The sequence below is a fragment of the Cryptotermes secundus genome, unplaced genomic scaffold, assembly GCF_002891405.2.
Source record: "Cryptotermes secundus unplaced genomic scaffold, Csec_1.0 scaffold588, whole genome shotgun sequence".
NCBI classification, from domain to species: Eukaryota; Metazoa; Arthropoda; class Insecta; order Blattodea; family Kalotermitidae; genus Cryptotermes; species Cryptotermes secundus.
In genome coordinates, this window is record NW_019737990.1 from 158,797 (window position 1) to 185,507 (window position 26,711).

Here is a 26,711-nt window from a genome sequence, read left to right on the forward strand (position 1 = left end):
GGGTTTTCTTATATTTTTTCCTTCTACCCTGAAGATGGAGGCGATACTTTCCTCCGAAACGTCGGTTAACACCACATATACACGGTGCCAAATCCCAGAAGACTGCTTTCTTCAACATATGTTTACTTCAAATCTAACAAAACAGCAAGGGAAGGTGGGAGCAATAAAAGCATATTGTTGTTCACTACACACCTCTTTTGTTGTCCGTCTTTCTGCAGCTACCAATTACCGGCGCGGTCCCTCCTCTGAAGTTAGTGACAATGCAGTCACGCCCTCCTAACCTGGAAATACCGGATTCTTGTCTGGTCATTCAAATGTTCTTGAATTTTAGAAAGCTTGTTTTTTTTTTTTCAGTATCCATTTTATTTCAACAGTTATTACTTGCTTACTTAATTTTAATTCGTTCTGTTTGGATAATTTGTAATTTAATTTAACTTAAGTCTGCTTGCGGACCACCTGTCCCATCATCGCGGACCACAATTTGAGAAACTCTGTTCTAGACATTCGGGTCACAGATGACGGTAAGATTGTCAGCCTTATGCGCCCGCCGCCCTTTACTCCCCAGGAATATTTCTTGCTATTCATTTCTTATTCGACCCCAGGGCCATATTGCGGCGAGAGGATTAGGTAAATTGAAAGAAAATCCAATGACCTCATCGGGAATCCATCCCGCGAACTTCCGGCTTGTATTATAGTTATCTCAAGCAACTACACTACCGCGTGCCTCTAGTAATATTCGGTAGTTAAGAGTTTATCTGCAACAAATCGACACCTAGTGAAAATGGTCATTCTGTGTATATGGGTCTCTCAAACGGGTCCCCACACAAGAAATTGCGATTTCCTCGAGGAGACTAACGATTTTGGTCCAGTTTCTGTAACTTATGGAGACCATCTCAATAAACAAAACTGCATATGCGGTACCATCACAACAATAACGGTACGCCTTCCACATCAGCTCCTCGCTATTGTCACGTGTATTACTGAATATAGACCAGGTTTGGATTGGTCAATATCTTTACTGGCCACTCACAGGTTGTAACTACAAATAACTATAACAGTATTGCTAATTTCCACACTACAAATCACTTGACACTAAATCTTTTCAGTATATTTCCACTAGTCTTTACTTGGGAATATAGTTCTCCACAACGACAATTCCTCTGAAATGTCTTCACTAAACGTATCCTGGTAACGAATTTTAACAATGGAGATTCTTCAGCTTCCGTTGTCCGCTGGTAAACACTACACAGCTGAACCCTCAACTCAACTCAACTCAGTTGTTCGAAACTCGACTCTCTTATAACACCTTTGCACGGACTTCACGGAAATCATAGCCTGTATTGTTGACAAAACTTTTTTACCCCATCGTTGCTTAGCAATAGATCTTCTATTGTTCATCGCGTTTGCTTCTGCAGGAATGTGTTTAGCGACTATTTGCCTAGCAATAAGCATGGCGCGGACCACATAGTACATTTTCTATTGTTGCGTGCAAGTATTTCAGGCGTTGCCTAGAAATTGGTCTATATGTCACACTATATTTACACCAGTTTATTTTACGTAGTAAGATCGTACTGAAACCATTTCATTCTACCCAGAACCGTCTGACATTTACTTTTATGAACAGGCCCGGTACTATAGGTTGTCTGACGCCGTTCCAAGAACTTCCGTTCTTTACGTAAAACCACTTCTTCGCCCTAAGAAAACAATTTATCATACTGAAACTTGTCCAAGTTCTGCGTTATTCTGCTGTGAAATATAGCTGAGATTCAGAAAAGCGCCATGCCTGTAATTCAGCACAGAGATGCATGATCCTCTATTCTATCCGTCCGCACCCACTTTGTTTTCCTGGGTGTTAGAGTTTGCTCCGAGAAGGGCATATATTTTGATCCGGTAAAGTTCATTGCCCTCCTAAGCAATAGATTCTGGTGCCGAGCGATTAGTTCAAGCGCATTACAGGACGACCATGGACTCGTGGCCAACGAACGGAAACACGTTTCGGTACACGAAAACGAACTGCTCTGAGAAACACTGCTGTAAGACAGTTCGGCACAATCAGCCATAACGCTACAGCTCAAAACATCTCAACTCAGTTTTCTTTATGGGCTACTTTACAGCCCTGTTGGTAACGATAGCCGATCACAGTGGCCGCGCGGTCTAAGGCATGAACTGTCTTCTCCCGCTCGATCACTGGAGTCGTGGGTTGGAATCCCACAAGAGGCATGGATGTCTGTGTGCGTTTATTCTGTGTTTGTGCTGTCCTGTGTGTAGGTAGCGGCTTTGCGACGGGCTGATTCCCCGTCCAAGGATTCCTACCGACTGTGTTTAAGATTAAGAAACTGCAAAAGAGGCCAAGGTCCAACAAAAAGGAATGTAGAGCCATAGACAGACAGACAGACGGACGGATCGACAGACAGGCAAACAGACAGATGCTTTCTAGCAACATTTTTCACTCTGCCGACTGTAAAAGATCAAGAAACTAAAAAGCGCCAAGGCTCAACTAAGGGCTGTAGAGTCATAAATAGACAGTAAAGAAATTATTTATTATTTATCCGTAGGATTGTACACAATGAATTGGAAAGGATTTTGATGGAAAGAGTCGCGGTATAATCGATGTATTTCCCCTTAATTTTTCTGGAGGGACTGATGAAAATTGCGAAAATTTTAAGTCAGAATAAACGGTGTAGCTGCCGAGATTCGAAGAGCGCGCCCCCAGAACATGAATTTAGAGTGTTACTTACGCACAAATCTGTAAGTTCCTTCCTCGTTTGATATTTTATTTGTAGATTAAAGGTGTCATATATGGAACATCATTTGTATACCGTAGGGAAAAGAAGCACTTTAATAATTTTAAAAATATTATGGTAAAAGCAGACTGCTTTTACCGGTTCTCGCGGTCTCTTCGCTTGCGGATTTCTTATATTTTTCCTTCTACCCTGAAGATGAAGGCGATACGTTCCTCCGAAACGTCGGTTAACCACATATACACGGTGCCAAATCCCAGAAGACTGCTTTCTTCATAGTCACCGCCGTGTGAGCCTCAACTCTTAACCATAATGCTTGAAGTGTAAATTTCGATATGCTTGTCTGTTTATATGAGATACAGAAGCATTGTTCGTGGAACAGTATGGAATTAATATGGACTACCACCTCTATAAACAAAAATAGGTGCATTGGTTTTACATGACGATAAGTACTAGTACTACTAATTACGCTAGAGCTCAGTTTGGTCCCTGACCGCTTCTTTCAGTTTCTTAATCTTGTGGACAGTCGGCAGGACTCCTTAAACGGGGGATCAACCCTCCGCAAGGCCGCTCCCTACACAGGGCAACACAACATTCATTCCTCGACTGAGATTCGAATCCATGATCCCAGTATTTGAACGGCCGAAGACTATGGCGATGAATACTGTTTTAAATTCCGAAATAGGTAAATTGTGTCAGTGTTTAGGATTAGAGTTTCGCACAGCGGTGCTTATGAAGATTTCTGTCTCATGGGATATTAGGCAGCGTAGTCCTCTGAAAGGAACAAATTACCTCCACCTTCAGTGACGAAGAATAAGGCAAGCAAGAAACCAACGTGAAAGCAGGTGGCAGGCAGGGCTCTGGTGGAGACGACGGGTTCCTCCGAAACGTCGGATGACTTTCAATGGACAGCATGTATTATATCCCAAAGGACAGAACTCTTGTATCGGTATTCCTAATCAACTTATTTGAATGATTAACACACATTCTTGCACGCAAGCACTCAGCATGACAGCACTGCATACAGTCAGAATCCTCTTCGCGAAAAGTCGCGCCGGCCGCCACCAAAAACAAAGAACAAAACTGACTTTTAACAAAAGATCAAAATAGAAATAAAATGAATTATACCTAATATTGAGTTTGTTGTGGCATTACGCTACAAGCCGGAAGATCGCGGGTTCAATTCCCGATGAGGTCATTGGATATTTTCAATTGACCTAATCCTTCCGGCCGCACTATGGCCCTGGGGTTCCCTCAGCCTCTAACAGAAATGAGTACCAGGAATTTTTCTGGGGGTTAAAGTGCGGCTGGCGCGTAGGGATGACAACCTTACCGCCGTCTTTGAGCCGATTGTCTATATAATGTGGGACCCTCAACATCTTACAAATCTATGAGCCTCCGAGGCCTGTTACAGGGATAGCTTCACATTTTTTATTAACAGGAGCCGTGATAACGTAGTCAGTATAACGACTGGCTACGGGCTGGATGACCGAGGGGTCCGAGTTCGAATCCCGATAGAGTCTTCCAGATCGACTATGGGGTGTACTCAACCTCCTATCCAGTGGCTACAAGGGGAAGGGTTAAAGCGGCCGGGACGTGAAACTGAAGACTTACTCCAGCTAGTGCCGAGGTAAAAAAAATATAAATATACTATACATCCACTCCCCCCTAAAAACTTTCATGGCGTAGTGCTTAATCACTTAAGTACAGGGACAACTTTACCTTTTACGTAATGTTAATACCAAAAACCTAAATAATTATGTTTAAAAATCATTAATCTACCACGAATTTCTATTGCAATCCATGTTATATTTTTAAGTTGCCTAAATATATTAAGTCTACAAACACATTTTCTGGGCCCCCCCCCCTTCCCCGGAGATGCCAATGCTCATGAAACGATGCTTTCAAATACGGAAGCAGGAGCTACGTGTATCATATCTGTTTCTTCCTCCCATTCTTGAGGCCAAATTTCACCCATGAGACCGCCACGAACTTTTTGACGGCCTGTACCATGAGTCGCTGTTTGAGGTCGTAGTTTCCCCGGTAATTACATGTCATGAAACTCCACCCCTAACCAGCATCCCTTACCAAACTGGCATAGTGCCATCAACTTCGTATAACGTCGAGTATTGCATTGAATGAGACTGACTGGTGCTGAAATCTATGAATGACAAGATAATTGAATGTCCAAGGTATTGTTGAGGGACAGAATGGGGTGGAGCTGAGATCTGTCAGGAATGATTTCTTTATCTGTGAAATGGGAAAACTATCACATGGTTCGTATCTCTCGTTACAACACCCGCTCCGATTGTGAGCGTAAAAGAAATGTGAAGCTATCCTTGTAACAGGACGTGGAGGCCCGTAGTGTTGTGAGACGTCGAGGCTCCCACATTTTCTCTAGACATTCTGCTCACAACCCTATGTACACCATGGCCAGTCACAGGAATATTTTTTGTTTACTTTAAAAGGGACAATTTTTTAATGACGGGTCGTGAAATAATCAAATACATGAGGATATGGAGGAATCACAATTCCTCGAAACGTCGGTAATGATCTGTATCATATCCCAGACGAGAGTAATCTCTCTGAGAACCTAAATACCGTTTGAAGACTCGGCCAGTTCGACTCTGACATCGACTTTCCGGGAGGGCAGTTTAGAAGCGAACTGGCAATCACAGCTAATTGAATGCGACGCAGATGCCGCGTCTTCGGTGACGAATGGAGCTCATTACACTCACTGGAATCCAGCTGAGCTGTTGAGTTAACGACAGCGCCAGAGAGCAGCACGTCTCCTTTAAGGTTAGATAGCTTTAAAAGTTCTCCTTTACGCTGCATTATGGCGGAACATGGGCGCCACGATGTAGCGGAGGCAGGCAGAAAATTTGTTTACAGACTTAGGTTTAAGGCGTTTTCGAATCTATTTTAATGATCGCTTTAGGATATTCAGGGTAGAAGAATATAGTTTTTTAAATAATTTTAATTTTGTTATTAATATTTGCTGGACCTACTTCTATTGTTTGAATTTATATTTTATTACAGAATCTAAGGGAGTAAAAGTAGGCCGCGCCATAGCTCAAGCGGTTAGTCGCTGGCTTCCCACCGCGGAGGCCCGGTTCGACCCCGGGGTCTGGTCAAGTGGGATTTGTGGTGGACAAAGTGGCGCTGGGGCAGGTTTTCTCCGAGTACTTAGGTTTCCCCTGCCAATCTTCATTCCACCAATTGCTCCACACTCACCCTCACATATCATCTGGGGCTGGTACAATAGGCCAGAAGTGGCCACAGTACAAGGGACTCAGTCCCACCCCACTAGCAATAAAAAAAAATAAAAAAAAAAATAGGAAAAATATCTGTCTTGACATATCCCTTGCCTGAGCCCATGAACAGTAATAATTTTATAAGATCGTATTTTCTAGTACTGCATATAAATGCTCAGGTCTTCATAATGCTACGTACTTTCAGTTCACTTACCTCAAAACTTAAGGAAAGATAAGAAGAGTTATATTTTCCGGGATATAACGCCATGTAGGGAAAGCCAGAAGGAAAGAGACTACCAATAAGACCAAGACGTAGGTGAGTGGATAATATTAAAATGGATCTTAGAGAGAGATGATGGGATTGACTGTATTGGATTGATCTGGCTCAGGATAGGGACCAGTGGAAGGCTCTTGTGGACACGGTAATGAACCTTTCGGTTCCATTTACTCCTGGGAAGTTCTTGAGTGGCTGCACAATTGGCGGCTTCCCAAGAAGGGCTCAGCTCCATGAGTGAGTGATAACGCTATGTAGTCTCTGAAATATCAACCGACGTTTCAGAGGAACATGTCGCCTCCATCTTCAGAGTCGAAGAATGAGCCAGGTAAGAAACCAGCATGAAGCAGGTAGCAAGCAGAGCTCTGCTGTATTCCTCGGCCCTGAAGATACAAGCGACATGTTCATCCGAAACGTCTATTGGCTTTCAACGGACTATATGGCGTTATATCCTAGAAGACAGAACTGTACATAACCACCGGGGTGAGAGCCTCCAATTCTATACAGGAAAACAGAGTTTATCATTATTAACGTGTGTGTCGCTGGCATTAACATTTGAACCAATAGACTACTGACTGCATGAATTAGCAAGCTGTGGATCGCGAACCCCCCGGCGTGTCACGGCCTACTGTAATGGAGAGTGGCTGAGTTCTGAAGAATGATTGAAGATATAGATTGTCCCACGAAAGGAAGTAAGAAGGGTGAAGTAAACTGCATAATGAGCTTCGTAATTTGTTCTCTTCGTCAACTATTACTATTACTAGATAATAACACGGGGGATGAGATTGGCGGGGTGTGTAGCAGGCATGAGGGAGATGAGAAATGTATAAACAATTTCAGCCCTTCCACCTGAAGGAAAGAGACTACTCTGAAGACCTAGGAGTAGACGAGAGAATAATAAAGAAGTTACGTCTTAAAACAAATACGTGGTGCAATTAAAAAATTCCCGAAATCTATTAATAAAACTATTACGTCTTACCTGGATCTTATTCTGCACCATCTCCTTCAAAGTAGTCCCCTTGGGAGCGCATACACCGATCCCAGCGTTTCTGCCACTTTTTAAATGCATCCTGGAGGTCTTTCTTTGTTAGGGCGTTTAGTGCCGTCTGCGTTTCCGCTTGAATTTCCTGAACTGTATCAAATCTTCGCCCCTTCATCTTGATCTTCATCTTGGGGAAGGGAAAGAAGTCGCATGGAGCTAAGTCTGGTGAGTACGGTGGGTGGGGAACAACTGCCATCTTGTTTTTAGCCAAAAATTCCTGCACGATATAAGCCGTATGCGGTCGTGCGTTGTCATACTGGAGTACCCAGTCGTTCGTGCGCCACTTCTATGGACGTTTTCTCCTCATGTCCTCCCTCAAACGCATTAGAACATCGCGATAGAACTCTTGATTGACAGTCTGACCAGGAGGGACGAACTCCTTATGAACAATTCCGTCAATATAAAAAAGAACAGATCAACATGGACTTAATGTTGCTCTTGACTTGTCGAGCTTTTTTTGGCCGAGGTGAAGAAGGGCTCTTCCATTGCGACGATTGCTGCTTGCTTTCAGGGTCGTAGCCATGAACCCAACTTTCGTCACCAGTGACAACCTTCGAAAGAAAGTTTGGATCCTCTTGAAGCTGTTGCTGAAGTTCCCTGCAGACTTCCAAGTGAAGCTGCTTCTGTTCATTTGCAGCAAGCGTAGCACAACCTTCGCCGCAATCCTCCTCGTGTTCAGTTCCTCTAACAAAATTCGTTGACATGTACCACAACTTAGTCCCCAGGTGTTACAGAGGTCTTGGCCGCCGTCCCGAACGATCGTCATCATCAGTCGATGTTCGGCCATTTTTGAAACGCTTATACCAGTCGTAAGTTTGTGTCTGGCCTAAACTGTTGTCACCAAAAGCTTTCTTCAACATTTGGTGCGTTTCTGCACCGGTTTTCCCAAGTTTAAAACAAAGCTTTATACAGACGCTGCTCTCTCAGGTCAGCCATCGCAAAACTGCTAACTCACTTAAACACAACTATGGAAATACGTTCACCAACAATAAACCCAACCACTCAACTCGACGCCGCTTTCCACACTGATTCAAGAAGGGTGTGTGGGGACACACCTAGCGATATTTCGATGTACCCATAACCATTCGCGCGCAAAATTCAAATTTCGGGAACCTTTGGATTGCACCACATATTACCGTATTTATGCATGTATAGGCCGCAGCACAATTTTCAGACCGAAATTATAGAAAAAATAATTTTCTTGGAATATTATTTCAGGAGTAGAAATTATTCCGAAATTTGGCAACGTTTAACATTCCTAAGTTCGCAACTAGCGAAAATAACGGTACCGCTCGGAACAATGGCATTGCGGGGGAGAGTTATAACCTTTTCGCCTTTACTTGACTTGCCTGGTTAGTTCTGAGTGAAACATGGGTCGAGTAAGAGCAGGTTATACGTCTAAATTTAAACTTCAAGTGGTGCGTTACGCACAAGAACACGGAAATCGAGCAGCAGGGAGAAAATTCGACGTTGACGAAAAAAATGTGCGAAGATGGATACTAACGAAAGATGCCCTTGAAAAAACGTCACAAAATCGACAATCTTTCCGCGGAAAGAAAGCTAAATTTCCAGAACTTGAAAATAAACTTTTGCGATACGTGCGTAATACACGGGCGGATGGATTTTCAGTGTCTGTGGAAATGATTCAATTTGAAGGCCTCAAAATAGCGGACAGAATGAAAATTCCTCGTAATGAATTTAAGGGAAGTTATGGATGGGCAAGGCGCTTTATGGCCCGACATGATCTTGTAATTCGGCGACGGACGTCAATAGCGCAGCGCCTTCCCGACACATACCAGGAGAAACTGCTTGCATTTCAAAAACATGTCCTGAAATTAAGAAAGACGCACAACTACACCATGGGAGCTATTGGAAATGTTGATGAAACTCCTGTGTTCTTTGAAATGCCGGGTGAAAGTACAGTGAACAAAGCAGGCGAAAAAACAGTGCATGTGCGGACTGCAGGAGCAGAAAAGCAGCGGTGTACCGTAATGCTTGGTATCACTGCTGATGGAAACAAACTACCACCATTTGTAATCTTCAAACGCAAAACATTGCCGAAAGAAAAGCTTCCACCGGGAATTTTGGTGAGAGTTCAAGAAAAAGGATGGATGACAGAAGAGCTCTATCTGGATTGGTTGAAATCAGTGTGGTTTCGGCGCCCAGGCGCACTTTTACGTCAGCGGTCAATGTTAGTGGTTGACAGTTTTCGAAGCCATTTAACTGAAAATGTGAAAGTGAAGATGAGGCAGGAGAAAAGTGATATGGTTGTGATACCAGGGGGGATGACTGGCATGTTACAACCACTTGACGTGTCAATAAACCGTCCTTTCAAGTCTCATTTGCGGCGCTTTTACCGGGACTGGAGATGCGGTTCCACGGAGATGACGCCGACTGGACGATTGAAGAAACCTTCATTAAGTCAAATGTGTGAGTGGATTGTGGCTGCATGGAACACCATACCAGAAGAAATGGTTTCCAAAAGTTTTAAAGTCACATCCATTTCCAACGCAATGGACGGGACTGAAGATGACGCTGTATGGCTGACATCACCTGACAGCGAAACTTCGAGCGAGAGCGACATCGACTGTAACGAGTCAAGTGATGAACAGTAATATGGTTCAATTACAGTGGACCAACTTCAGAAAGTGTCGCATAATTTATTCATGCGATGCGAAGCATGTTTGCAAGCAGAAGGGGGTTACTTTCAGCACCTGTTATAAAACACAGTAAGTTTGTGTTATCTTTTTACAGTATTCTTATAAATGTGTGCATGTACAGAAACTGATGTAAGGGGAGGGGCACAGTAGTCGCGGAGAAGCGTTCCATCCGCTCTACGCTGCTGCCCCGGTTTCCTCGATCTTTCAACACCCTGTATTACTAATTATGAATATAATTTTTTTAAATGAAGTGTGATTTCGAATATTTCGAATATAAGCCGCACCCCAGTTTTCCTCTTGAATTTTTGGCAAAAAATGTGCGGCCTATACATGCGTATATACGGTATTTGTGGGTGTGTGAGTAGATCTGAATTAGGACTTGGCCCATAGGTGGAATATGTGATCAGTTAATGAAACTTCGATAACGACTAAAAAAGTTTGGAATGATCAGACTAGCTGGGCGCCTGTTAGTTTCTGAAAATAAACTTTCCTCCATGAAATCGGTTTGATTCATCGAGTGACGTCGAGAATTTTGAAGGAAAAATTTAATGGACTTCTATTTAATCTATGAAACACGATATGGTCATCTACTACGGGAACGATGGTGCGTCATAATCAGGTAGTGACGTGATAGTTACGTCAGTACCTGATTATGACGCACCATCGTTCCCGTAGTAGTGCGTCATAATCAGGTAGCGACGTGATAGTTACGTCGTCATTACGTCATTCCAACCTCTCGGTCGTTCAGCCCGTAGCTAGGCGCTATACCGGTTCCAAGTTGTCCCTGTACGTAACTAATTAAGCACTACGCCATGAAGATGTATGGGGGAGTGGATGTAGAGATCCAAGTTTTCTTGACCTTGGCATTAGCTGGAGGTGAGTGGTCAGATTTATGTCCCTGCCGATTTACCCCTGGGGAAAGAGCCCCTGGTATCCATTGTATAAGAGATTTGGTGGACCCCAGAGCCGGTCTGAACGACATTGAGAAGTGAAAATTCTTAATTCTACCGGGACTCCGACTCCTCGGTCGTCCAGCCCGTAGCCAATTGTTATACCGACTGTGCTATCCCGGCTCCTCAATATGGGTCTGGTATTCACACTAACTTATTTACTTACTATTATTTTTTTTATTACTTGGTGGGGTGGGACTGAGTCCAATTGGTACTGCGGCCACTTCTGGCCTATTGTACCTCCCCCGAGTGATTATGATGATGGAGAATTTGGTGGAATGAAGATTGGCAGGGGAAACCGAAGTACTCGGAGAAAACCCGCCCCAGCGCCACTTTGTCCACCACAAATCCCACTTGACCAGACCCGGGCTCGAACCCGGGCCGCCGCGGTGGGAAGCCAGCGACTAACCTCTTGAGCTATGGCGCAGCCTTGTTTAATAAGTAACTAACTAACGAAATCCATGGACATGCGTCCTTGGGAAGCCTCCAGTCGCTTAGCTTCTCAAGAAATACCCAGCATTTTATGTAAACCATAGATTCATTGCCGTGCTACAAGAGCTCCAGCGGTCCCTACTTCCGGTACTCATACACCGGATGTACTTACGCAGGGCTCTTGCTTACGGGCAGTATGACTGGAGCAGACGGACTATATTAGTATGCTGGCATTTATAGACCATTGAAGGTTGCAGTGCTAGGGCCAGTTTTATGCTCCACCCCTCATACTGATACTCATGCTGGCATTATTCCCTATGAGCAGGGCTTGAGGTGGGGCGGGATGCGGCGAGATGGCATCCCGGTTCTTTTCTAAATGGCTTAAAAGCATCCCGTTACTTATTTTGCAGTAAATGCAATGTACAATACCTTTTTTGTTAAAAGGGGAAAACCATCCCGGTTCTATTTTCATTCCACCTCAAGCACTGCCTATGAGATCCTATATTACTACAAGTTTTATCTTTGTGACTGTAAGCCTGAATTTTATTGAGGAGTATTGTCGTCTGGGACATGATACCGTATAGAACAGTAAAAGTTCACTGTCGTGTCGGAAGAACTTCTTGCCTCAACTTTCAAGGTAAGAGGGGACTAGGACGAGGAGACAATAGGAATCAGTTGACTACTCTTCTGTTGACCTTTGGACGAAACTTAATCGAGAATTGCAGCTTGAACAGGGTTTCTTCTTCTTCAGATATTTAATAACTTAGACTGTCATGTGATCTGTTATACCAACAAATTTACGGCGGAATTCTTTATCAGTTTCGTAAAAATCTTATTTCATATCCTAGCTGTGACCTATGCCCCGATTGGTTGTTCCCGAATTTTGGGGTCGCGTCGTTATTCAACTCTGTCTAATCGCAAGTCTGTGGGAAATATGTGGACCGACAGGTGGCAGTGAAGGAAGTCTGTGGTAGGGTGGAGGCGGGAGAACACGGATGTGCCCCAGCGCAGTACTGTTCAGTCCATGGTCAGGACGAGTAACCACTAAGCCTATCTGAGGTACCAGGTTTGATGGCGGTGAAGATTTATATAATGGATTCGTTTGTGGGTAATTTTACGACTCTCTCACTAGATACTGTCACGAGTATGAGTGTGACTATAGACGGGGTTTAGATTTGTGAACGGATTTATTGCTCACTTGCAGGTCGTACGCACAAACAACTATAACACTATCGCTGTTTCCACAATTTGCAGTTCACTCTTACACACGCCACTGTCCTCAGTCTATTACAGTCTCCACTAGCCGTTTCCTGGCAACGGATTTTAACACAGGAACTATAACAGTCTCACTGAATTACACACTACAAATAACAGACATAAATTCGTCTCTTCGCAGTCGGACTTTCAACCGAGCACTCTTGCAAATTACTCTTTTCTTCACAGCCCCCCCCCCGTACAGAACTCACCCTCGAATCAAACTCAAAATCACAGTGCGACTGACGGCCAGTCAGTCAGTAAGTCTTGGAATCGAGCACCCTCCTGGGGCTCATGACCAGATATTAAGTACTCCTCGGCAGTTACGGTCTTGTTTCTGTGGGGCGCCCTCTCTGACGAGAGGATGGGTCTGTCTTTTGTATATGCTGCTGGCCCTTGCCAGCCAGTGTTTCTCGGGTCCTAGCCCCTTGGGACTTGAGACCATATTTTAGTGTCCCAGATTTGGAACTTCCCTTTTCGTCACCTCCTACGAATCGCAGTAACCCTCAAATGAACTTGTCCCTTGCTTATAACATCTCGGAACGGACCACGTAGAAAACACAACTCTATTGTTGTAGTCAAACCACTGCATTATTAACACTCTGCTGACTAGCAACGTTAACGCGTTTACTGAGCCGTTGCCCAGAAACGGCACTGGTATATCCGCCCATCTCGCTGTCGTTGCATAGCAACGGTTCTGCACGTTACAATACTGTATAGAGCCCCGGATGGTAAAATGACAGATTGGAAAAGATTTGGAAGGAAGCGGTCGTGGCCTGATCGGGATAATCTACCATCGTGACCTCTGCCCAAAGGGACGGAGGATAACCATGGAAAGCCTCACTTAGTTTAGCCGGTGTCCTGGCCTAGACTCGAAACGAGCACCTCAGAATACAGACCTAGAGTGTTACCACTAGGCCAGCTTGATTGGGCAGAATAGACGCAAAGATTCCTTGGGGGAGGGGCTCTTGCTGACGTCATGCAGACCACATTCTGCTGACGTCACTGCTGACGCATCAGCTGCTTCAGAATATGTGACAAACTGCTGTTTTGGCAAGTGTCCAACATTGTTAATATTCGCTGGAAGGTTAAGAGCACAGCTGTTTCATTGGCAATAATGCGGAAACGGAGCGACACTAACCCAGGAAGTGTACTCCTATAAAATTTGTTTGCCGTATTTATAGAATATCAGCAGAATTTAGGTCTGTGTACTTATTCACTGCCGGATGTAAGTCACGGGTTAAACGAACATGTAAGCAACCAAACACAGGAACTAGAAGATTTAATGTCCCCACCCCCAGCCTTTTAATTAAACACCATGTCCTTAAGATCTGTGGTGGAGTGGGAGCATAGTTCCACTCATTCTTAACGTCGGGACAAGATGGAGGTAAGATGGCAGTTTCACCTTCCGGTCACTTTACTCCTGGGGAAAGCGCCCTTCCAGCCGCACATTAGGGCCCTGGGATTCACTCAGTCTCTAACAGAAATGAGTACCAGGAATTAATTAAATAATCTTCCTGGGGAGTAAAGAGCGGCCGGCGCGTAAGGCTGACAACCTTACAGCCATCTTTGAGCCGATTGTCTAGATGGTGTTGGACCCTCAAAGTCTCACAACCCTATTGGCCTTCACGGCCTGGTACAGGGATAGCTTTACTTTACTTTTTTTTTTTACTTTGTAGTGGGGGGTGGAGTCCAACTGGGTCCACTCGGCACGGCGGCCACTGATTGGCCTATTGTAGCCTGCCCCGGGTGATTATGATGATGGAGAATTTGGTGGAATGAAGATTGGCAAGGGAAACCGAAGCACTCGGAGAAAACCCGCCCCAGCGTCACTTTGTCCACCAGAAGACCTGGGCTCGAACCCGGGCTTCCGCGGTGGGAAGCCAGCGACTGACCGACTGAGCTATGGCGCGACCTTAGCGCCCACATTACCCGTTAGCTAGGATGTTATTTGGGCCTCAGGGCCGATCTGGATGTTACATAGAAGATGAAATCTCTTACTCCTGTCGGGAATCGAATCCCGATTCCTCGAACGTCCATCCGGTACGCTAATCACTATGTCGACTGAGCTATCACGGATCCTAAAATGGAAGAATACCAACGGAAATATTGAGAAAATATGATAATAATGACAACAGAGAGAATTCCATTGACAACTGCGGAACGTAAACATAAAGGAAGAAGACAACGGAGAAGTAACACCAGAACATGATGGAAACACCTGTAATTGGAATACTGGAAAATTATGTTCGACCGTGCCAGGAGCGAAGATATAGGGCGACAGATTCGAGAATGGATCACGGGAGATAGGACTGGAATGAGCTTATGGGTAGACCGCGCTAAAAGGTGCAGGGACTCACATTCTGGGAACACCAGGCGAGTAAGGTAAAGTTGTCCCCGTGCTAAACTAGTTTTGCTCTAGGCCAAGAAGGCGTACGGGTGACTGCATGTAAAGCTGTCTGTGTAACAGGCCGTGGAGACCCATAGAGTTGTGAGACGTCGAGGCTCCCACATTATCTAGACAATCGGCTCAAAGATGGCGGTAAGGCTGTCAGCCTTACGCGCCGGCCGCCCTTTACCCCCAGGAAGATTCTGGAACTCATTTCTGTTAGAGGCTGAGTCGATCTCAGGGCCATAGTGCGGCTGGAAGGATTAGGTCAATTGGAAAATCCAACGACCTCATCGGGAATGAACCCGCGACCTTCCGGTATGTAGCATAGTCACTCACCCAACTATGCTACCGCGTGTCCCGGGGGAGTGGATGTAGAGATCCAAATATTCTTTACTACGGCACTAATTTGAGGCGAGTGGTTAGCTTCACGCCCCGACAGCTTTACTTCTGGAGGAGCCCCAGAACTGGTCTGGACGACACGAGGAAGAGAAATATCTTTACCCTGCCGGGCCTCAAACTTGAACCTCTCGGCCGTCCAGCCCGAAGTCAGCCGCTTGCAGCCTGACATAAACAGGCGAGGAAAGAGGGCGGCAGTAGTGGACCGGATTCATCTGGCTCAGGATAGAGACCAGTGACAGGCTATTATAAACATGGTAATGAATCTTTAGGTTACCTAAAATTCTGGGGATCTTTTGAGCAGATGAGCAAGAAGGACTCAGTTGCATTGAGTTCATTGGTTTGGAGTTTGCTAGTTTTCTCACTGGACGGTGCCGTGGAGAGATAGGATTTTGAAGCCACTGTTCTAAGTTGGCGAATCCTTAAGGAATACAAAGAAGTGGATTTCTGACTTCCCGTGCCAAACCTAATCAAAATCTGTGATAATTGCATGAAAGAATGGTTAAAAAGAAAAATTGTCTTTGACAGTTGGAGAATTTACGAAGTTAAAATTTCTAATGTGATCTTATGTGTTAGTGTTATCTTGTAGGTTATTACCAAGGTCTCCGATATACCTGCTGCCTCCATCTTCAGATCAGAAGCGCTCGGTTTTAGGCGGGGAGCTTCGTTGGGCAAAGAGAAAGAGTAGTTTGTAGTGAGTTGTTGGAGATGTTTTAAGGGCAACAATTTGTGTAAATGTATACTTCGTGAATATTAAAGACGAAATTTCGTTAAAGTAAAGGCTTTTATTTCTCTCTCTCTCTCTCTCTTAAAACGTGTTTTCCGGTACTTTCTCTCTCTCTCTCTCTCACCTTGATATAGAAACGTCCAGTGTTGCAGCAGTTGTGTGACGCGGCTTTTGACAAGCTGCACGGTATCCCTTGTCTGGCTGTATGCGTACAGGCCGAAGACAAGTATGCGTAAAGGTAAATTGTCTCTGTGCTTAATTATGCACCACGTCATGAATATATGTGCTAGTGGATATGTAGATCCATGGACTCTGTACCTGGCTGCTAGGTGTAGACTGACGGTCAGCTTCGCGACCCGGCCGCTTTATGCCCGAGGAGAAAGCCTTGGCCCGTTGGACAAGAGGCTGGGTAGGCCCCAGAGGCAGTGTAGGCACTGTGGGGTAGAGAAAAGTCTGTTGCCCATGCCAGGAATGGAACTGCGATTCCTCGGGCATTGATCAGTTGCTTAGTTCACGGAGATTTGAATGGATTGAATATACCGCGTCAGTATGTGAGCGCGATTATACAATTTAAACATCTCCTGCCATCTCCCGCAGAGATTCATAACTATGCAGACTGTTGGCTTGGTTAGTGGAGTCCCAGCGCCGCATTACTTCTGCTGTGCGTTAATGACGAATTTAAATTTATGTTTTATGAAATTTGAGATACTCACGGTGGTAACTATGAGGATTATTGCCCTGTGAGACAAGACGTCATGCATTTTTGTAGCGTTTTTAACGATGCTGTCATTAATTCGGACTGTAGCATATGATTGTATGATTGTATGTATGATTGCATAGTAGTGAACAGTGAATTGGAAAAGGTGTGGAAGCAGCTAGTCAAAGCAAACGGCATCAATCCCAGACTACAGTAAACGCCACAGTCACCATTCTGAGAATCTCAAATCCCTCAAGAGCAGGGTGCGCTTGCGAGGCCAAATTGTAGATGAGATGGTATAAAATATATATTATAAGTCGTGAACATGGGGTGGACCCAACTAGTGATTCAGCAAAGATACTGTTACAGGCCTTCTGTGTACACAGCAATGAATTTTAGAATTCCGTGAAGGCAATCAATTTCATAATCAATAAAATAGCTACCAATTGCTCAAAAGTGTTCTGCATTGAAGAGTTAATTTGTAGAAAGAATATGTTTGACCATGTTGGTCACAGCTGCTAGCTGTTTGCCGCGACATCTTGCTGCATGTAGTCTCAGCATCACATGCGACTATTATCAGTGAGTACATGAGACAGATGGAAATTACACTCCTCCGAGCTTTCGAGTCATGTTTAGTGCATCGACACTTTTCGTACCAAACTACTGTTATAAAATCCACTAAATCGAATTGATATATATCCCTACGCTTGTATGGTTCTTCTTACAACACACTGGAGGGTTAAAGCCTTAAAAGATTACAGTCTTCGGGGATATTACGTCGTGTATTCTGGTAGATATGTACCAACGTTTCGGAGCAACCTACAGCCTCCGGCTTCAGACTCTAAACTGAAGATGGCGGTAGAACGTTTCTCCGCAACTTTGATGCCTTTCTACTAGACTTCGTTGCGTCTCATCCCAGAACATCATAATGTTCATGGTCACTTTCTGTCATATACGTCATCCAACAAAACGGAATATTGCACTGATCTACCGGACTACATTGTGTTACCAAGCAGGTTTGTGCAACGGTATCGCTCTAGATTCGTATTTGAAAGGTTTTTGGTTCGAATTACTGCTGGAACACCTGTAATTCTGATAGGCTGTTCGTGGTTTTTTTTTCAGTTCCGTCTAGATTGTACTACTACCGCTTCCCTTCAGATTCTTTCAGTGAATCAATCATCGGACCACACGGCGCAATGTATAATAACATAATTGTAAACTAGCCCGCAAAAATATACAGCGTCACGTACCGCAATAGAGTAAGGGCGGCCGCATACCAACTGCGTCAAGACAAGCATCAAGACATGAGACAAAAGACACAGTCTTGCTACATTCGTGATTCGTCAGCATGAAGCTGACGTCAGTATCATGATTCAGACTGGTGTGCGGCTTTTTTCATAATCTCGTTCGTTTCCAGTGTGCTTTCTTTTCGTCTTGACTGTTACATGTCTTGACGCATGCCGGTGTGCGGTGTACCTAACCGTCGTGGTCAGCCCAGTGACATCCAGACAGCTCTCGCAGAATATTTCACAGTTGGCGGTCCTGATGCTATGGATGAGCGAGTATTCGATCTGTTATCGTCACTGGCGAAGGTTTGGTGAGGCTTGTGTGTTGCGTAGTCTTACATACGAATTGTAAGGTCGTGAAAGTGGTGAAGGTTGCATCCGAAGCAGACATGCATTTAACAGGAAAGGCAGCGAATTAGGAGAAATCATGGGGTGGAAGTGTGATGTGTAGTGCGTAACGAATTTAAAGTACGTAGATGCGTTTGTCCATTATTCACTACAATCAGCTGATACTTAGTTTAGCGTATATAATTAACAGCCCCATTGCATAACATGTGATACGAATGTAAGTGTGTTCCGTGTAGTGTGAAACGTAGAGTTGCGTAATTACATATCAAACCGAGTGTTTATCAGGAGAGCGTGTCTATTCATTAGTGGCAGTCTACCGGTTGTGTTTGTGTTCAGTGTAGCGTGAAATTGACAATTGTGTAATTACAGATCAACCTTATTGTTAATCAGAAAAACATGTCTATTCACAAGTGGCTGTCTACCGGTTCTATTTATCTTAATGCTGAAGCTGTGGACGAAAAAGAAAAAGACGGAATAATGTTTAGGTAAAGAACTGATTACGGTTATTTTTAGTCTGTTTAGGTAATACAGTAAACGCAAGAGGAACATTTCAACTTCAGAATTAGTCATAATTGCAAAATACCCGTATTTATTTATTGCAGGTTGAGACCTTGATATCCATCCACATCCATTATTTGTAATTGTATTTAATGCGTAATTATTATATTTATTGGCAGGTGGATCCATTTCCCGGATGACTGTTGTGGAAGTATGAATAAACTTGAACCATGACAAGCGTGTTACCACAAAAGGCACCAACTGAATAAAACAAATTTAGTGACACGATGATTCTTTTGCCCAATATTTCCATTCAGAAAAAGTTGAGTTCGTTTTTTATACTCTGAAAGAGCTTTGTACTTGTTTTGAATTAAATTCTTGTTTGTGATAGGTAAAATTTGCAATTTGTCACAGGACATTCTAGAATAAATTCGGCTTTTCCATAATTAACAAAAGAATTACAGTGTCTGCAGAAAGTTGAAGTGTGCCCATATATTACATGTCTAGTGTGCTGTATTGCATTTCAGCTAGTTACAGTTATTATATTTATTGTATTTTACTTTGATGTTCATAGTGATGACACATTATTTACTTTTCGTTTAAATCTCACATATGAAATTTTATTTAATTGTTTTGGTCATTCTGGGATTGCTGGTTATGGATTGAAGTTCTAAAAACTTTTTTTTCTGTCTAACAGATTTTGTTAAGTCTTGTTATATGGGAGTCACATTTGAATAAATGCAGTTGATTTTCAAAAAATCACTGGTATACAATAAAACATAATATGCACCATTGTAAGGGTTTTCCAAGGTGCTGAACATTTGTGACAGAAGCTCAGCATGCTTGAATTCCATCCTCAAAGATGAGTTTGCACATTTTACAACAGGATGATTGTCAACATTTTAGAAACTGCATTTTATTACAAATTTCTTTCTTATCAATACGTTTCGTCAAGTTCAGAAGTTCATGACTTAAACTGATATGTTTAAGAAATTTAAGAACTGCTTTGAGATTTCCAGTTATGAATTCTATTTCAATTTGTTCGTTCTTATTCTGTTTTGTATTTCAAGCAATTTTAGAATTTTTTTAAAGACACAAGTATAATCCCATTATTTATAACAAGGGGAGAGAGAGAGTAGGAGAACAGTAAACATTAAATAATACATGCTTTGCTAAAAGATAATTCAGAGCATGATGCATAAGCTGAATGTACAATATTTTCCATGCTATACCTTGATCTCATTGTAGAGTGTGTAAATTACCTGTTATGTAGAACTGTGAGATTAGTTATGAACAGTTGAGCGTCTCACTGTTCTCATTATACATTTTATGAGTATGTGATTTATTCATCTCATTTGAGGTCATGTGTCTTGACCCATTTACAGCAGAACTGTTTGTGTAATGGGGGGAGGGCTGAATGTAGTCACAGGAGGTGGCAGACATGATGATAGCCACCATTTTTGCAATATAAACAGTGAAATACTCTACAGAACTATAAGGCTTATTTTGGACTCTATCTATCATCTGGATAGTGATTGAGACTAGCTCTTTCTAACGGGCCCAGCTGAGTAGGTCTATTCTGCCCCATCCACCTGAGGACGGAGACATATCCAGTCTCTGAAATGTTGTGGTTTTTTGTGTTATATATACCAGACGATGGCTAGAGTCTAAAATAAACCTTTCAAGTCTACTAGTGAAATACTTTTCTGGCATATCTGCCTTTACACTCAATGACAAAAAGAACGCTCATGTTCGTATGCACACTTGTGAGCCTATTTATACCTCACCCCTTCAGTTTTATTTAACTTAGTTTTTAATATATGATGTAGATCGGTAAAGAAATGTTGATGATGGAACAAAAAAATTAATATTTCCCGTTGTCTTGTGCTCCATAATTTACCAAATATTTTAGATGTCTAATATTTTAGGTGTGGTTTACAACCCAGTTTTGACCTTAGGTTATTCTGCCACTGTCTCCAGAGCTGTGATATCTCGGTCTGTGTAGCCGTGGGCTATGAGTTGCACAGCCTGGGTCAAATTCACAGCAGAGCAAGAGATTGTTCTCTACTCCACAGCATCCAGACTGGCTCTGGGGCCCACCCAAACTCCTATCCAATGGGTAGCTGGGTGCTCTTGCCCCAGGTTAAATTGGCTGGAGCATGAGGTTCGCCACACAACTTTTAATCTATTGCTGAGGTCAAGAATGGTCTAGCTATATCTCCACTCTCCCATACAGCTTAATGGTGTGATGCTTATTTGATAAACCACAGGTACAGCTTTTACCTTGTCTGAGCTGAAATGTTTATGAAGCACTGCAGAACATTTTCTGAACGCAGAATAGGGCACCTATTGGAGAGCCATGAAATAAATGTGTAACAGTGATGTGTTTTCATTTTCAGTAGTCCCAAGAAGCGGAACAAGTATGGACCTGCACTTAAACATTTCATACCAATCCGACCGTCCCCAAGGTTAGTCATTGACAGAACTATTCATTTTATAACAAGATTTGAGGTTTTCACTATAGTGAATATTAAGATTACGGTTATCCAGGATTCTGATGTCGTATGATGCATAGGCAATAGGTACCAACATTTCAGAGATGCCTTCTGCTTCCATCTTCAGATTCATCTCTTTTCCCCCTCTCTCCTTTCTCTTACACTTGTCCTTTATTTCTGCCTAGTGTCAGTAGCCTTTTTCAGGGTTTTATGGTGTGGGCTCATTGTTTCTAGCCTCACTGGCTCCTCCCAGTATTATGTACCTTCCTTCCTTTCATCGCCCTCTCCTGTGAAAATGAACAAGTAGATTTCCTGCAAGTACTGGCATCGGTCTACAGATTGCATGATGCAATTTGTATTGTCACATAGTAGGGGTTTGCATGACTTATAAAACGGGTTTTGGATTTTATGATCGGATTTGTTGGACCTTTGTACAACTTGTTCAGCAGTTCACAGATACCTATTTTCAGCTCTACGCTCACAACTTCTGACCATGTTAGACTAATCTACTACTACAACTAAACTTTAAGTTGTTGTTGGCTACTTGTTATATAGCCTTGGGGCGGACCACGCAGAAAACCCATCTGTTGCCTAGCAATGGATGTCTTCTATTATTGCGTATTCATTGCTGTGGGATGTGTTTACAGAGACATTGCCTAGCAATGGTTCTATGTGTCACAGTATTTAAGTTGTACACAGTGGTAATTTGTGACCAAAAATAGGCATCTATATTGGAACCCCAGAGAACAGCAGACCTAAATGGGGGCTTGCTCTGATCTTTCAGTGACAGCCGTGCAATGCCTAGTAATTCGTCTGGATTCTTCAGCTTTGTGGCTGTCTCCTGGATGACAGGACTTATGTGGAAAGCTTATCGACATGGGCTGTCTGAGGAAGATCTGTACGATTTACAGGTAGGATACAAGTCATCAGTAAAGTTAGAATTGTATCACCTTATTTTGCTTCATTCTCTGAAAGTTTGAATTGTGTAGCATCAAATGATGTGATTGCTAATGAGTAAGTAAGTGGAAAAGGTGCGGTCTAATTTGAGGCACTCTTCTGGCTTTTGATGGAGACACCGAGGAAAATCACAGAAACCTCAGTCTGCTTGGTTGGTTCTTGGGCTGAGATTCAGATCTGAGACCTTCCAAGTATGAAGCATCGTGTCACGCATGTGACTGTTATGGTTGATTGTAACAAAAGCTAATGTGAATTTTTTATTTTATGAATCAAAGAAATGATTATGAATAACCTTTGTTGTTGGTGCACATGGGTTTAGCAGAGCTTGCATCACATGGTTCCAATGTAACTATGCTGTAGTAATAAGAGATTGAGATATCTGATCTCTTTATGATGTAGGTTAAAGTTTATAAATCTGTAGCATGAATTACTAAACCAGGGTGTCCTCAAACTCTGATATTGCAATGCACTGAAATAATACATCAATTTATGGGACCTTCCCACTCTGCCAGTGAGTGCTTGTTGGACGTCTCCATCAGTCTGTAGTTTTACAGCAGACATGTTAATAGTTTTACAGTACATAACTATAAAATGTTACCTGCAAAATTGAAAAGGTATAAATCGCCAGGTAGTGATCAAATTGTGGCAGAACTTAATCAAGTAGAGGTGAAATATTATGTTTGACGATCCATAAGCTAATGTCTTCTATTTGGCATAAGGAAAAATTGCCTGATCAGTGGAAGGAGTGTTACGGTGTACCAGTTCACAAGAAAGGTGATAAAACTGACTGTAGTAATTATCGTGGGATATCACTGCTGTCAACTTCATATAAAATTTTATCCAACATTCTTCTCTCAAAGTCAAGTCCGTACATAGATGGAATTATTGGGGATCATCATTGTGGGTTTCAACATAACAGATCAACTACTAATCAGATCTTTTGCATTTGTCAGATACTGGAGAAAAAATGGGAGTACAGTGAGACAGTACATCAGCTATTCGTAGATTTCAAGAAAACCTATGATTCAGTTAGGAGGGAAGTATTTTTCAGTATTCTGATAGAGTTTGGGTTACCCATGAAACTAGTCAGGCTGATTAAATTGTGTTTAAATGAAACGTGTAGTAAAGTCCATATAGGTAGACATTTGTCTGATAATTTCTCTATCCAGAATGGTCTAAAACAAAGGAGATGCTTTATCACCACTCCTTTTCAACTTTGCTTTAGAATATGCCATTAGGAAGGTCCGGGAAAACCAGGTGGGACTGAAATTAAACGGGACACAGCTGTTGTTCTGTGCCGATGATGTGAATCTACTGGGTGATAATATAGATACCATAAAGAGAAACACACAAGCTTTAATTGATGTTAGTAAGGAGGTTGGTCTAGAAGTAAACACAGAGAAGACTAATTCGATTAGTGGGGGGTGGAGTCCAACTGGGCCCACTTGGCACGGCGGCCTCTGATTGGCCTAGTGTAGCCTGCCCCGGGTGATTATGATGATGGAGAATTTGGTGGAATGAAGATTGGCAGGGGAAACTGAAGTAGTCGGAGAAAACCCACCCCAGCGGCACTTTGTCCACCAAAAATCCCACTTGACTAGACCCAGGATCGAACCAGGGCCGCCGTAGTGGGAAGCCAGCAACTAACCGCTTTAGCTATGGCATGGCCCATGGGAAAACTAAGTATATGTTGCTGTCTCATCACCAAAATGCAGGACAAAATCATGGCATGAAGACAGGTGACAGATGTTTTGAAAATGTGGCACAGTTCAGATATTTGGGAACAACAATAACGGATTGAAACCTGATTCAGGAGGAAATTAAAGGGAAGTTGAACTCGGGTAATGCTTGCCACCATTCAGTCCAGAATCTTTTGTTTTCTCGTCTGCTGTCCAAGAACATAAAAATTAGAATATACAGAATTTAATTTTGCTTGTGGTTCTGTATGGGTTTGAAACTTGATCTCTGATATTAAGGGAGGAACATAGACTGAGGGTTTTTGAGAACAGGGTGTTGAGGAGAATATTTGGATGGAAGAGGGATGAAGTGACAGGAGGTTGGAGAGAACAGCATAATGAGGAGCTTCATAACTTGTACTCTTCTCCAAGTGTAATTAGATGATCAAGTGAAGGAGGATGAGGTGGGCAGAGCATGTAGCACAAATGGGGGAGAATAGGAATGCATATAGGATATTGGTGAGAAAGCCAGATGGGAAAACCAAGACGTAGGTGGGTGGACAATATTAGAATGGATCTTAGAGAGACAGGCTGGGATGGTATGGAGTGGATTGTTCTGGCTTAGGATAGGGACCAGTGGAGGCCTGTTGTGAGCACGGTAATGAAGTTTCGGGTTTCATAAAATGCTGGGAAGTGTTTGAGTAGCTGCACAATTGGCGGTTTCTCAAGGAGGGCTGAGCTTCATGAGTGATTGAGTGAGCTATAAACTGTACCTGTATAGGCATATTAGTAAAATATTTTGCCTGCTGCTGCTACATTTTCCAAAAATACCTATATTAAATCCTACTGACTTTCCCAAAACTTTGTATGGTGACAGCCATATTTTTAAATGATTCTTGACAACTCAATAAACTGTGTAGATTAATTTGAGAAACCATGTACTGAGGGCATCTGTTCAATTCTGCATGTATGACAGTATAATACCATTGGTTGATACAGTTGAAAACCTATAGAAATAGGCAATAGTATTTTGGATAAACCTGCTGCTTCCATTTTCTTCTACTGTCCTGAAGATGGAGGCAGTGAGTTCCAATACAACACAGTGTGACATGCCAGAAGACCATAATCTTAATCCTCACTGCTGTTTGAACTTCAGAGGAAGTGTTCATTTGTTAACATGCAATTCATCTTGTTCAGTATCATTATGTTGCAGGAATACAAGGTCATCTCTTTCTTAGTAGGATATTAAATAGACCTATACACATTCTGGTTGCCAGATCAGTACAGCAGGAGGTTGAATTACAGATTATCTTGATATTGCAAATGTGCATGGGCATTGCAGTTTCATGTGTCATTCATTGTCTTTTTTCATTTTGTGGTACCATATTAATAACAGTGTTCATTGGTGTACATTTATCATACAGAGCAATTGGTTATAATGCTTAATACCTCATTGTTATTTTATTCTGGTAGATTTTGCACTTTTACCGAATTATCATCAGGTTGGTAGTGAATACTTTGCAAGGCTAACAGCTGAAGTGATATTGTCTAGTGTTGGGTCCATCCATAAATTTGTAATATATTCATACTGAAAATGCTTCATAACTGATCATTATGAAGTAAGAAGTGGATTAAAAATAGTTTTACAGTTGAAGTTAAAATGGCAGATTAGAGGAGGTGGCGTCATGAAATGTCTCTCTTTGTCTGTGTATAAAATGTTCAAAAGATTTCTTTAGATTGTTAAACATCACAAGGGAATTTTATCTGCTGTGGTGTAACCTACCCTGGGTATTTCTTTTTGCAACTCTAAATGCTTTACAGTCCAATATCATCAGTGTTTAAAAAGGAATTTATAGTGGTTCGATTGTAAACTGACCGCCTCTGTGGTCTAGTGGTCAGAGTTCCAGAGGTCCGGTGTTCGATTCCCGGCGCTACAAGATTTTCTAAGAAGTAGTTGGTCTGGAACAAGGTCCACTCAGCCTTATGAAGATAATTGAGGACCTATTTCAAGGAAATAGCGGCACCGGTGTAGAAAACGAGATTGAAGGCCGTGGGGATCCGTTGCGCTGATCATGTGACACCTTCTGTCAGCAAAAGTTGGCATTAACTTCTCCAACAAGTAGCTGTTGCTCAGATAGTATAGTTTTCTTGCGGACTACAGGCCACGGAGTGTGTTTTTTGTTTGTTTTCTATTGTAAACCAATATGTGCATCAGGTGTAGGTAATCACCTCTCTTGTCAGTATCAAAGCATTTAGAGAATCGGTAAAGTGACTGTTATTAATGGAATTGTGTATTATTTCTTGAAATGTCCTGTCATTATAAACTTTATTTATGTATAAGGGGTACCAGACCTTGATACGTCAGTAATAATGTGTTAGATAAGTGTTCAGTTGACATCTTGTCGCCTAATGGACATAAAGTTCAAAGAGAGTTGATCCCATATCTTGCCATATCAAAGCCACATTGATGTCAACACAGAAGAAGCCTCTCTGACTATTAAATGAGACAATTTACTGGTAACTTTCAGTTAATGGTCTTGACTACTAGTAAAGCTTAGTCATCCCTTTTAACACTTGTGTACATGAAGTTACATAAGGTGTCTTGTGTCAACAAGTAAATTGACCTTTATAA

At 42.6% G+C, this 26,711-nt stretch overlaps 1 protein-coding gene across 6 annotated transcripts in view; it reads left to right on the plus strand.

The window, feature by feature from the left end:
• The window catches only part of LOC111870643 (multidrug resistance-associated protein 5), a 164,573-nt gene that overhangs the window by 92,428 nt on the left and 45,434 nt on the right, over positions 1–26,711 (plus strand). For 2 of the 6 annotated variants that reach the window (XM_033753952.1, XM_033753953.1), the window contains exons 3-4: positions 21,351–21,419; positions 22,231–22,357. In XM_033753952.1, coding sequence (XP_033609843.1) covers positions 21,351–21,419; positions 22,231–22,357 — 196 coding nt within the window. Of the gene's footprint in view, positions 1–5,504; positions 5,541–18,384; positions 18,939–21,192; positions 21,222–21,350; positions 21,420–22,230; positions 22,358–26,711 lie in introns of those variants that run through there. The other 4 variants (XM_033753950.1, XM_033753954.1, XM_023863102.2 and 1 more) reach the window with 4 other exon arrangements.